General features: G+C 40.4%; 1 protein-coding gene across 4 annotated transcripts in view; it reads left to right on the forward strand.

Moving 5' to 3' along the window:
* Positions 1 to 2,512: 2,512 nt before the first annotated feature.
* The window catches only part of THUMPD2 (THUMP domain containing 2), a 64,065-nt gene continuing 51,911 nt past the window's right edge, over positions 2,513 to 14,666 (forward strand). For all 4 annotated transcript variants that reach the window (XM_037807314.1, XM_037807315.1, XM_037807318.1 and 1 more), the window contains exon 1: positions 2,513 to 2,654. In XM_037807314.1, coding sequence (XP_037663242.1) covers positions 2,523 to 2,654 — 132 coding nt within the window. In that variant the 5' untranslated portion in view covers positions 2,513 to 2,522. The remainder of the gene's footprint in view (positions 2,655 to 14,666) is intronic.

Here is a 14,666-nt window from a genome sequence, read left to right on the forward strand (position 1 = left end):
TGAGTAACGGAGGAAAGAATTCCAGGCAATTCCCCTCCCAGAAACCAGTTATTTCCTCGTCAAGAGGGAGAACTCCACCTACTCCATCTCATTTCAAGCATGTCCTGGAGAGCGATAGTGGAGGAGACACACTGCAGCAGAGTCCAAAGGTCAGCAAATGCACATGACCACCAACTAGAACAAGAGCAGCCCCTGACCTTGCTGCCCAAAGGCTTCCAGAGGGGGAAAGACATCTGAAGGAGGGAAGAGAAAAAGACATAAGGGGAAGATTGGCTCTGCAGAACCTCAGCATCAGCTTAACTGTGGTTGGGTCCGGAGAAGCACACTCCTGGCCAGAGCTAGAGAGGTCATTTCTTCAGCTACCTTGGGCAGCTCTGCCATAACCTAGCCCCTCCCAACCTCTTTCCCTTTATCTCTATTCTTCAACTCATAATTTATGCTCTAATAACACCTAACTGCTTGTTGTGGTCTTTCCGTCACAACCACCCATCACCACCAACAAACACACACACACATATCTTTGCCTGTGCACTGCTTCTCCTGTGGGTAGTAAAGAATTTAACCTTGCCCCGAAAGAGGTTTGGTCTTTGTGCTCAGCTCTGAGGGTCTTGGGCTAGCCAGATAGTAACAATGTGATTAGGGTAGGGGTTGGCCATGCTAGAAAGACCAAAAATGTGGTTTAGGGTACAGACTTTGGGTCACGTGGTGTCAGTAGGCCTAGAGACTGAGATCAATCATATGGGCAATCATCAATCAATCAATCAATCATGCCTATGTAGTGGAGTGCCAGTGAAAACTGCACACCAAGGCTCAGGGGAATTTCCCTGGCTGCCAATTCTCTATGATTATTGTAACACATGGATACTGGAAAAGTAATGCATCCTGACTCCATGGAAAGAGGACAACAAAAATTTACCTGGTACTTCCCTCCTACTTCCCTGGTACTTCCCCAGACTCTGCCTCATGTGCTTCTTCCCTTGGCTGATTTTAACCTATATCCTTTCCCTGTAATAAACTGTAACTATGAATATAGTAGCTTTCCATGAGCTCTTCTAGTGAATTATCTAAACTGCGTGTGATTTTGAGAAACCCCCAAACTTGTAATCTGTGTCTGAGTGAGGGCAGGCTTGGGGACTTTGCCCTCTTCGGGACTTTGTAGTTGGCCAAAACTCCTTGCAATCTGAAACACTGTTACTACAACCAACCACCAATGTTTCCCTCCCTCCTTTTGACATCACCCCCTCCCCCCAGACACTTAAATAACTCTTACACTTCCTTAAACACCTGGCTCAGGAGTGATTTTCTCAAGAAAGCTGTCCATCACTGCCTTCTCATCTGCACTCCCATAGCTACCCAGGTACACTGGTCAACCTCACCATCCTATAAATGCCTTGAAGTCTGGACCCTTGCTTATTCATCTTTGACTCCTCAAGACTTAGTGTGGTATCTGGAAGAGAGTAGGTGTTCAGTATTTGTTGAACTGAATGGGATGCATTGTGTTTTCCTGCTTACAGTTTTGAATATAGAGAGTGCTAAGAAGGTTTCCTTAGGACTTAAGAGTCAGGAACCCCATAGAGAGAAGTTAGAATGAGCCTAACAGAAACCAAGAGAAAGAGAACATAGACCTGGAAGCAAAGAAAGAAGGTTCTGAGAAGATGCCTAGGAGTGAACCTTTGAAAAGCTCCTGTTTCAATGACTCCATGAAAAATTTTCATGATACTGTAACAGTAGACCATGAGCTGAGGTTGTTGTTGGTAGCGGTGATGGAGAGGGCAGAAGTTCATCTTATTTACCTTGGTATCCCATTGTGAGGCACGTGGACAGCCCTTGTCCGAGACAGTCTTTCCTTTAATAGTTTCTATATGTATGATTCCAATATACAGCTACAGAGCTAATTTAATGCCATTCATTTTGTAATATGGATTCTATTCCTCCCAAGTAATATTTTCATTAGCAATTTAAAATTCAGAGTTAAAAATATCCCTTTAAATGCTATGAGGAAAGCCGCTCAAATTAGGTGGCCCAAACTGGATAATGCATGCATTACCCTGATGGTTGACTAAGTTGTACTAGAAACATGACCTGTTTCCGATTCCTGTCCTGGGGAGTCCCAGATTTGGTCCAATGATTGGTGAAGACAGTGCAGGGCTATCTACGTGAGGACAGTGATGGGGAAGGACAAAGAAGAGAGGAAGGGGTTGGGAGGATGGAAGAAAACTGATTCGACTAAATATCGAGAAACAGCCTCAGCTAGTGCCACAGGCTCGGTTTCCCTTGTCCTCCCTAGGCCTCCGTTTCCTCAGTCTGAAAAATAAGGCAGCTGGATTAAATGATCAAGTATGTCCTTTCCACCTGCAGCTTTAGATGAGTCCAGATCCTTACTCACCGGCCCCTCTGGGGCTCTCTCTTTCTCTCGCCCCGCCCTCGGCACCTCCGGCCCCTGCGCGCCGCCTCCAGGACGCGGGAGCGCGCCGTGCGCGCCCGAGGCCATGTGACCCGGAGAGGCCCGCGCCCGAGACGCCATGTCGGGGGCTCCAGTAGACGCCGGGCCCGAGCCGCTGCCCGCCGGGGGCGCCCGGTTCTTCTGTACAGCGGGCCGCGGCCTGGAGCCGTTCCTGATGCGAGAGGTGCGGGTGCGGCTGGCGGCCACGCAGGTGAGTCGCTCTTGCCCCGCTCGATCCGTCCCGGGCCGGGGAAGCGAGGCGAGGCTGCCTTCTCAGCCCCCGGAGCTTTGCTGGCGGCTCCTTTAATTGCTCCTGGAAAGGACCGCGAGTCGTTTCTTTCCCTACGAGATAAATCCCATCACCGCAGATCTGTCATCGCTAACGTTTTAAAGACGAGGGTTGAGGCAATTTATTTTCTAGACTCTTCGGCAGGAAGTTCTTAAAGTGCCTATAACTAGAATTAAACCTGAGTTAAATGCTTTCTCCACCTCACGTTCATTTACTTCACTCTTCATTTTCAATTTCCTGACAGCGTTTGTATTTCCCTTATAGGACGGTTACAAGGGATAAATAATATAATGTGTGTAAAGCACATTTTATGTATTCAGTAAGTAATAGCTAGAATAATATACTCTTGAAGGCCTGCTAGTCCAACTTCCGGAGGAAGTTAGGAGTTACTGCTTGTATTTATCTGTCAATTTCAAGGGAATGAACAACATTTTAAATAGCAGCTTAAGTTTTAGAACGTGCTGGACTGGTTTCCTGAAAGCAGAGGGAAAAGATGTAATTGAAAAAAAAATAAAAACTAGTAACACAATTGGGTATATGTAACGGTATGAATGATGTGTTCTTGGAAGGGAAAGCTTTTATCTAAATGAAAGTGACCACTGCGCCAACTCCTACAGTGTTGGGAGTCCACAAATGAAGTTTCTGCTGTGTGTGTGTGTGTGTATGTATGGGGTGGGGTGGGAGGTCGTGGGGTTGAATCAATCTTAATAGACCAACAGCCATTTGTGGTTTTGATAACAGAAGTTAATACAGTGTGAATGTAGCTAATTTTTTAAAAAGCAACCGTATATAATAGTGATAACTTCTGACATTTATTTAACATTTAATATGTGTAAAGCATTTGTCCTTAGGTTTTTACTCTGAACTAACTTGCTTAATTTTCACAGTAATCCTATGTGGTAGATGCTCCACGTTTAATAGATGAGAAAAATGAAACACAGATAAATCCAATTACGTTTTACTCAAGTCATATAACCAGAAAATGGCAGAGCTGGGATTCAAACCCAAGGTGCCTGTAAAAACGGGCACAAGGCAGACTGGCTAGTGTCAGGGGCTAGTGTCAGGGCCCATCTTCTTGACCATTATCTTAGCCTTGACATGATGCCGCACTCTTTTTTTTTTTTTTTTCCTTAAATGTTAGAGTGCTTGGTATGAAAAATAGCAGACTAGTTAACCCAATCTGAGAAAGTAGGATTACAAAAAAGAACCTCTACTTACTCTCTATCTTCTCTAGAAACTATGAGAAGAAGGAAAATTTACAGCAAGAAAGCTCAATTATAGAGAGAATGAGAAGGAGGAGGAGAAACTTCTTGACAATGAAAGTAATTAAATACCCAAGAGATCTGGGAATTTCCATATCCCTTTATTAGAAATGGAATATTCAGTGTTTTGTCTTGTATGTTTCAGGGATAGATTTACCTACAATGGAATGTGATAGAGTAACCTCTTAGATTCCATCCCAGTTGCTCTAAATAAAGTGAACTCTCTTAAAGAATCTTTTGTGATAGGTCCTTTTTTACCTCCATATTACAAAGAAATAAAGAGAAACTGAGGCTAAGAGGTGGAGCTGGGAATTGTGTCTGACTGTCTTTAGCTTGGAAGCCAGTGAGCTTTACTTGTACACCTAATTACCTTGGGAAATGGCCCCAGAACCTTTGATGAGGTTATTTCTGTAAGACTGTGGTAACGACTGCATGGCTTTGGGCTCAAAAAACGTGTTTAAATTTTATGTCTTTCCCTAATGGATTTGTAACCTTGGGCAAATTACTCAAATTTCTGAGTCTCATTTTCCCTGGATGTAAAATAGAGATGAGAATCCCCTTTTAAAGGATCCATGTGATCCTTGAAATAAAGATAAACAGCAGATACAATGCATGGCAAATAGCAGATGTGCAATAAATGATAGTTCCCTTAGGATGAGTTGCACGGGAATACTTAAAATCATGCTTGCAACAACTAGAGAGTCTGTTGGAAACTCCTTGAGGTTTCTGGCTTCAAGAAAATTAATATTCTAAAATCTGAATTTACAAAACAAATTAATTCGGAAGCGATTATTTGCTTTCAGGAAGTAATCGCTCTATTTAATCAGTGTTTTTCCAATTTTATTGAACGTAAGAATCATCTGGGGAGCTTATTGAAAATACATATCCTTGAGTGCCAGCCCCATAAAGGTTTTCTTTTTGGCAGGGCTGCAGAGAAGCCCAGGTGTTTTTAACAGGCAAACCCCTGTCCCTCCCAGATAACTTCTTCAACACAGCTTGCAATAGAAAATTTTCCGTGTGTCCTTTTTAGCCTTTTATCGTGGAGAATTTCGTACATATGCAGAAGTAAACAAAATCAACAGTGATCACTCGGGGTGAATTCTACTCAATTCATACCTCCATCTACTCCCTACCACATATTATTTTGAAGCAAATCCCAGATTTTATTTCATCTGTAAATATTTGCCTGTATATCTCTAAAGTATAGAGACTCCATTTTTATAATACAATTATAATACACGTAGTATAATAATATGAGATAATGTTATATATACTATAAAGGCTCTTTTTAAAAATATAAACCACAATATCATTATCACATCTAAAAATTATTAATTCCTTGTCATCAAATATCTAGTCAGTGTTCAATCTTGAACTTGTCTCATAAATGTCATTTCTGTTTGTGTATGTGAATCATGATTCAAATGAGGTCCACATGTGATTAGGAGATACTCTTTTAAGTTTCTTTTAATTTCTAGGTTCCCCCTCCATTTCTCTCTCTTTTTCCTTCCCCCTTGCAACTTGGTAAAGAAGTGAGGTTGTTTGTCCCCTAGTCTAGAAGAGGGGTGAGCAAACTTTTATCTGTAAAGGGCCAGGTAATAAGTTTTTTAGGCTTTGTGGGTGACATATGCTTTCTGTTACATATTCTTCTTTTATGTTATTTGTTTTTATATCCTTTAAAAATGTAAAAACCATTTTTAGCTCCAGGGGCTAGTTTTCTGACCCCTGGTATAGAGCTGTACTGTTCAGTAGGGTAGCCACTGGGCACATGTGGCTGTATAGATTAAAATTAACTCAAATTAAATAAAATTAAAACTTCACTTTCTCAAGCACATTAGCCAAATTTCAAGTGCTCAGAAGCCACAGGTGGCTGGTGGTTACTCTGTTGTACAGCACAGGTTATGGAAAGTTTTGTTGGACAGCACTGCCTGTTCTAGTTTGCTAATGCTGGAGAATGCAAAACACCAGAGATGGATAGGCTTTTATAAAATGGGGGTTTATTTCGCTACACAGTTACAGTCTTAAGGCCACAAAACGTCCAAGGTAACACCTCAGCAATTGGGTACCTTCACCGGAGGATGGCCAATGGCGTCCGGAAAACCTCTGCTAGCTAGGAAGGCAGCTGGCATCTGCTCCAAAGCTCCAACCTCAAAACGGCTTTCTCCCAGGACGTTCCTCTCTAGCAAGCTTGCTCCTCTTCAAAACATCACTCCCAGCTGCACTCCTTTAGTCTCCTCTTTCTGAGTCAGCTCATTTATATAGCTCCACTGATCAAGGCCCACCCCAAATGGGCAGGGCCACGCCTCCATGGGAACATCGCATCAGAATCATCTCCCACAGCTGGGTGGGGCACATTCCAAGCAAATCCAACTAGCACAAAAACTTCTGCCCCAGAAAACTACAAAGATAATGGCATTTGAGGGACACAATACATTCAAACCGGCACACTGCCTGAATTTCTCACAGTCTAGATTGTGCTTGTTACATCTCCATGTGTAGTTTAACGTGTTCCTCTCTCCTGTTTTTTCTGAAAATTGGTCATTGGATTTACATCTTAAGATTTTAGGTTTGATTCCACCACTCCACCACCCCCCACCGCATCCCCACCCCCCGCTTTGGTAATGTAACGAACTTCTTTATAGATTCCTGGATGTTTTTAAGTATTTAATTTATGATTTTTTTTTTACTTAGACTATTTGAAGAAATATATTGGAAATACTGAAGCTTTACTTTATAACCATGTTTAATGTATTAAATACTATTATTGTAAGAATAATAGTAGAAAGTTATTTTTAAGAAGGGCCCTATCAATGGATTCTTCTGTCTGTAAACCTCAGAGCAAAGCCTGTTATCCCAAGTCCTGAATAAGCCAACCATTTATTAGTTTTTTAATGGGGTCATTGTGATAGGTGGTAGAGGGTAGAGCTCAGTAGATAGCCAGGGTATTTCACAGTTATTTCATGTAATGGAATGATTGCATACGCCACTTTTTTTCACGATTCTCTGTGTTCCCTTTAGATTGAATGCATTTTTAAAAATTAAATGTTTTTTAATTCTCTCTACTAAAATGGACCAGAGCAATTGCAAATAACTACCTTAACCCTTCAAGCACTTTAAAATTAGTTCTGAAACTAAATGGCATCTGTAGAATCAAGACAACTTTGGTACCCTCATATATTACCATACGTGTTTACCTAAATTTAAAATTAATCTTTGTGTGAGACTTGAATCTGTGACTTTAAAAAAATGGCAAAAATACTAACTGCTTAGATATGCTAGCATTTAACAGAGCTGTTATTACTTTAATGAAGGCCGTTATTTCATGTTTGGAAGTATTAGACGTAAAACAAGTGGGGAAAACAGAGTGTATATTTAAATAAGTTTTCAAGTAGCAAATATTAGGATGAAATATTCTTAAATGGCATATTTCTCCCTAAATCTTGTAGTTGAATGCAATCAGTTATAAGCAGTAAACTAAAGACAAAGGAAAATACTAGGTTCAGCAATTTTTTAAATCCTAAGCACCACCAAAGGTCATTCTTCCTACTGTTTTAAGATACTTTATCTTACAAAGGATGATACGTTAAAGTGCTTTCACATATATGATTCTACACTGACTATTTTACAATTTAGTAAACTGCTACTGATTACATTCTTACTGCATGTAAAACAGAATGTAGGTGGAGGCGGGGCAAGATGGCAGACTGTTGAGCTGTATGTTTTAGTTACTCCTCCAGGAAAGTAGGTAGAAAGCCAGGAACTGCGTGGACTGGACACCACAGAGCAATCTGACTTTGGGCATACTTCATACAACACTCATGAAAACGTGGAACTGCTGAGATCAGCGAAATCTGTAAGTTCTTGTGGCCAGGGGACCCGCGCCCCTCCCTGCCAGGCTCAGTCCCGGGGGAAGAGGGGCTGTCAGCTCCGGGAAGGAGAAGGGAGAACTGCAGTGGCAGCCCTTATCGAAAACTCATTCTACTGATCCAAACTCCAAACATAGATAGACTGAGACCAGACACCAGAGAATCTGAGAGCAGCCAGCCCAGCAGAGAGGAGACAGGCATAGAAAAACAACAACACGAAAAACTCCAAAATAAAAGCGGAGGATTTTTGGAGTTTGGTGAACATAGAAAGGGGAAGGGCAGAGCTCAGGCCCTAAGGCGCATAAGCAAATCCTGAAGAAAAGCTGATCTCTCTGCCCTGTAGACCTTTCCTTAATGGCCCTGGTCGCTTTGTCTCTTAGCATTTCAATAACCCATTAGATCTCTGAGGAGGGCCCTTTTTTTTTTTTTTTTTTTTTAATCCTTTTTTCTTTTTCTAAAACAATTACTCTAAGAAGCCCAATACAGAAAGCTTCAAAGAATTGCAATTTGGGCAGGTCAAGACAAGAGCAGAACTAAGAGAGCTCTGAGACAAAAGGCAATAATCCAGTGGCTGAGAAAATTCACTAAACACCACAACTTCCCAAGAAAAGAGGGGTGTCCGCTCACAGCCATCATCCTGGTGGACAGGAAACACTCCTGCCCATCGCCAGCCCCATAGCCCAGAGCTGCCCCAGACAACCCAGTGTGATGGAAGTGCTTCAAATAACAGGCACACTCCACAAAACTGGGAGTGGACATTAGCCTTCCCTGCAACCTCAGCTGATTGTCCCAGAGTTGGGAAGGTAGAGCAGTGTCAATTAACAAAGCCCCATTCAGCCATCATTTCAGCAGACTGGGAGACTCCCTACACAGCCCAGCAGCCCAGAACTGCCCTGGGGGGACGGCACTCACCTGTGACATAGCACAGTCATCCCTCAACAGAGGACCCGGGGTGCACAGCCTGGAAGAGGGGCCCACTTGCAAGTCTCAGGAGCCATATGCCAATACCAAGGACTTGTGGGTCAGTGGCAGAGACAAACTGTGGCAGGACTGAACTGAAGGATTAGACTATTGCAGCAGCTTTAAAACTCTAGGATCACCAGGGAGATTTGATTGTTAGAGCCACCCCCCCCTCCCTGACTGCCCAGAAACACGCCCCATATACAGGGCAGGCAACACCAACTACACACGCAAGCTTGGTACACCAATTGGACCCCACAAGACTCACTCCCCCACTCACCAAAAAGACTAAGCAGGGGAGAACTGGCTTGTGGAGAACAGGTGGCTCGTGGACACCACCTGCTGGCTAGTTAGAGAAAGTGTACTCCACGAAGCTGTAGATCTGATAAATTAGAGATAAGGACTTCAATTGGTCTACAAATCCTAAAAGAACCCTATCAAGTTCAGCAAATGCCACGAGGCCAAAAACAACAGAAAATTATAAAGCATATGAAAAAACCAGACGATATGGATAACCCAAGCCCAAGCACCCAAATCAAAAGACCAGAAGAGACACAGCACCTAGAGCAGCTACTCAAAGAACTAAAGATGAACAATGAGACCATAGTACAGGAGACAAAGGAAATCAAGAAGACCCTAGAAGAGCATAAAGAAGACACTGCAAGACTGAATAAAAAAATGGATGATCTTATGGAAATTAAAGAAACTGTTGACCAAATTAAAAAGATTCTGGACACTCATAGTACAAGACTAGAGGAAGTTGAACAACGAATCAGTGACCTGGAAGATGACAGAATGGAAAATGAAAGCATAAAAGAAAGAATGGGGAAAAAAATTGAAAAAATCGAAATGGACCTCAGGGATATGATAGATAATATGAAACGTCCAAATATAAGACTCATTGGTGTCCCAGAAGGGGAAGAAAAGGGTAAAGGTCTAGGAAGAGTATTCAAAGAAATTGTTGGGGAAAACTTCCCAAATCTTCTAAACAACATAAGTACACAAATCATAAATGCTCAGCGAACCCCAAATAGAATAAATCCAAATAAACCCACTCCGAGACATATACTGATCACACTGTCAAACACAGAAGAGAAGGAGCAAGTTCTGAAAGCAGCAAGAGAAAAGCAATTCACCACATACAAAGGAAACAGCATAAGACTAAGTCGTGACTACTCAGCAGCCACCATGGAGGCGAGAAGGCAGTGGCACGATATATTTAAAATTCTGAGTGAGAAAAATTTCCAGCCAAAGAATACTTTATCCAGCAAAGCTCTCCTTCAAATTTGAGGGAGAGCTTAAATTTTTCACAGACAAACAAATGCTGACAGAATTTGCTAACAAGAGACCTGCCCTACTGGAGATACTAAAGTGAGCCCTACAGACAGAGAAACAAAGAAAGGACAGAGAGACTTGGAGAAAGGTTCAGTACTAAAGAGATTCGGTATGGGTACAATAAAGGATATTAATAGAGAGAGGGGAAAAATATGACAAACATAAACCAAAGGATAAGATGGCTGATTCAAGAAATGCCTTCACGGTTATAACGTTGAATGTAAATGGATTAAACTCCCCAATTAAAAGATATAGATTCGCAGAATGGATCAAAAAAAATGAACCATCAATATGTTGCATATAAGAGACTCATCTTAGACACAGGGACACAAAGAAACTGAAAGTGAAAGGATGGAAAAAAATATTTCATGCAAGCTACAGCCAAAAGAAAGCAGGTGTAGCAATATTAATCTCAGATAAAATAGACTTCAAATGCAGGGATGTTTTGAGAGACAAAGAAGGCCACTACATACTAATAAAAGGGGCAATTCAGCAAGAAGAAATAACAATCGTAAATGTCTATGCACCCAATCAAGGTGCCACAAAATACATGAGAGAAACACTGGCAAAACTAAAGGAAGCAACTGATGTTTCCACAATAATTGTGGGAGACTTCAACACATCACTCTCTCCTATAGATAGATCAACCAGACAGAAGACCAATAAGGAAATTGAAAACCTAAACAATCTGATAAATGAATTAGATTTAACAGACATATACAGGACATTACATCCCAAATCACCAGGATACACATACTTTTCTAGTGCTCATGGAACTTTCTCCAGAATAGATCATATGCTGGGACATAAAACAAGCCTCAATAAATTTAAAAAGATTGAAATTATTCAAAGCACATTCTCTGACCACAATGGAATACAATTAGAAGTCAATAACCATCAGAGACTTAGAAAATTCACAAATACCTGGAGATTAAACAACACGCTCCTAAACAATCAGTGGGTTAAAGAAGAAATAGCAAGAGAAATTGCTAAATATATAGAGACGAATGAAAATGAGAACACAACATACCAAAACCTATGGGATGCAGCAAAAGCAGTGCTAAGGGGGAAATTTATAGCACTAAATGCATATATTAAAAAGGAAGAAAGAGCCAAAATCAAAGAACTAATGGATCAACTGAAGAAGCTAGAAAATGAACAGCAAACCAATCCTAAACCAAGTACAAGAAAAGAAATAACAAGGATGAAAGCAGAAATAAATGACATAGAGAACAAAAAAACAATAGAGAGGATAAATATCACCAAAAGTTGGTTCTTTGAGAAGATCAACAAGATTGACAAGCCCCTAGCTAGACTGACAAAATCAAAAAGAGAGAAGACCCATATAAACAAAATAATGAATGAAAAAGGTGACATAACTGCAGATCCTGAAGAAATTAAAAAAATTGTAAGAGGATACTATGAACAACTGTTTGGCAACAAACTGGATAATGCAGAGGAAATGGACAATTTCCTGGAAACATATGAACAACCTAGACTGACCAGAGAAGACATAGAAGACCTCAGTCAACCCATCACAAGCAAAGAGATCCAATCAGTCATCAAAAATCTTCCCACAAATAAATGCCCAGGGCCAGATGGCTTCACAGGGGAATTCTACCAAACTTTCCAGAAAGAACTCACACCAATCTTACTCAAACTCTTTCAAAACATTGAAGAAAATGGAACACTACCTAACTCATTTTATGAAGCTAACATCAATCTAATACCAAAACCAGGCAAAGATGCTACAAAAAAAGGAAAACTACCGGCCAATCTCCCAAATGAATATAGATGCAAAAATCCTCAACAAAATACTTGCAAATCGAATCCAAAGACACATTAAAAAAATCATACACCATGACCAAGTGGGGTTTATTCCAGGCATGCAAGGATGGTTCAACATAAGAAAATCAATCAATGTATTACAACACATTAAAAACTCGAAAGGGAAAAATCAATTGATCATCTCAATAGATGCTGAAAAAGCATTTGACAAAATCCAACATCCCTTTTTGATAAAAACACTTCAAAAGGTAGGAATTGAAGGAAACTTCCTCAACATGATAAAGAGCATATATGAAAAACCCACAGCCAGCATAGTACTCAATGGTGAGAGACTGAAAGCCTTCCCTCTAAGATCAGGAACAAGACAAGGATGCCCGCTGTCACCATTGTTATTCAACATTGTGCTGGAAGTGCTAGCCAGGGCAATACGGCAAGACAAAGAAATAAAAGGCATCCAAATTGGAAAAGAAGAAGTAAAACTGTCATTGTTTGCAGATGATATGATCTTATATCTAGAAAACCCTGAGAAATCGACGATACAGCTACTAGAGCTAATAAACAAATTTAGCAAAGTAGCGGGATACAAGGTTAATGCACATAAGTCAGTAATGTTTCTATATGCTAGAAATGAACAAACTGAAGAGACACTCAAGAAAAAGATACCATTTTCAATAGCAACTAAAAAAATCAAGTACCTAGGAATAAACTTAACCAAAGATGTAAAAGACCTATACAAAGAAAACTACATAACTCTACTAAAAGAAATAGAAGGGGACCTTAAAAGATGGAAAAATATTCTATGTTCATGGATAGGAAGACTAAATGTCATTAAGATGTCAATTCTACCCAAACTCATCTACAGATTCAATGCAATCCCAATCAAAATTCCAACAACCTACTTTGCAGACTTGGAAAAGCTAGTTATCAAATTTATTTGGAAAGGGAAGATGCCTCGAATTGCTAAAGACACTCTAAAAAAGAAAAACGAAGTGGGAGGGCTTACACTCCCTGACTTTGAAGCTTATTATAAAGCCACAGTTGCCAAAACAGCATGGTACTGGCACAAAGATAGACATATAGATCAATGGAATCGAATTGAGAATTCGGAGATAGACCCTCAGATCTATGGCCGACTGATCTTTGATAAGGCCCCCAAAGTCACTGAACTGAGTCATAATGGTCTTTTCAACAAATGGGGCTGGGAGAGTTGGATATCCATATCCAAAAGAATGAAAGAGGACCCCTACCTCACCCCCTACACAAAAATTAACTCAAAATGGACCAAAGATCTCAATATAAAAGAAAGTACCATAAAACTCCTAGAAGATAATGTAGGAAAACATCTTCAAGACCTTATATTAGGCGGCCACTTCCTAGACTTTACACCCAAAGCACAAGCAACAAAAGAGAAAATAGATAAATGGGAACTCCTCAAGCTTAGAAGTTTCTGCACCTCAAAGGAATTTCTCAAAAAGGTAGAGGCAGCCAACTCAATGGGAAAAAATTTTTGGAAACCTTGTATCTGACAAAAGACTGATATCTTGCATATATAAAGAAATCCTACAACTCAATGACAATAGTACAGACAGCCCAATTATAAAATGGGCAAAAGATATGAAAAGACAGTTCTCTGAAGAGGAAATACAAATGGCCAAGAAACACATGAAAAAATGTTCAGCTTCACTAGCTATTAGAGAGATGCAAATTAAGACCACAATGAGATACCATCTAACACCGGTTAGAATGGCTGCCATTAAACAAACAGGAAACTACAAATGCTGGAGGGGATGTGGAGAAATTGGAACTCTTATTCATTGTTGGTGGGACTGTATAATGGTTCAGCCACTCTGGAAGTCAGTCTGGCGGTTCCTTAGAAAACTAGATATAGAGCTACCATTCGATCCAGCGATTGCACTTCTCGGTATATACCCGGAAGATCGGAAAGCAGTGACACGAACAGATATCTGCACGCCAATGTTCATAGCAGCATTTTTCACAATTGCTAAGAGATGGAAACAACCCAAATGTCCTTCGACAGATGAGTGGATAAATAAAATGTGGTACATACACACGATGGAATACTACGCGGCAGTAAGAAGGAACGATCTCGTGAAACATGACAACATGGATGAACCTTGAAGACATAATGCTGAGCGAAATAAGCCAGGCACAAAAAGAGAAATATTATATGCTACCACTAATGTGAACTTTGAAAAATGTAAAAGAAATGGCTTATAATGTAGAATATAGGGGAACTAGCAATAGAGAGCAATTAAGGAAGGGGGAACAGTAATCCAAGAAGAACAGATAAGCTATTTAATGTTCTGGGGATGCCCAGGAATGACTATGGTCTGTTAATTTCTGATGGATATAGTAGGAACAAGTTCACAGAAATGTTGCTATATTAGGTAACTTTCTTGGGGTAAAGTAGGAACATGTTGGAAATTAAGCAGTTATCTTAGGTTAGTTGTCTTTTTCTTATTCCCTTGTTATGGTCTCTTTGAAATGTTCTTTTATTGTATGTTTGTTTTCTTTTTAACTTTTTTTTCATACAGTTGATTTAAAAAAGAAGGGAAAGTTAAAAAAAAAAAGAAAAAGAAAAACAAGTAAAAAAAAAAAGATGTAGTGCCCCCTTGAGGAGCCTGTGGAGAATGCAGGGGTATTCACCTACCCCACCTCCATGGTTGCTAACATGACCACAGACATAGGGGACTGGTGGTTTG

This window comes from Choloepus didactylus, chromosome 17, assembly GCF_015220235.1.
Source record: "Choloepus didactylus isolate mChoDid1 chromosome 17, mChoDid1.pri, whole genome shotgun sequence".
NCBI classification, from domain to species: domain Eukaryota; kingdom Metazoa; phylum Chordata; class Mammalia; order Pilosa; family Megalonychidae; genus Choloepus; species Choloepus didactylus.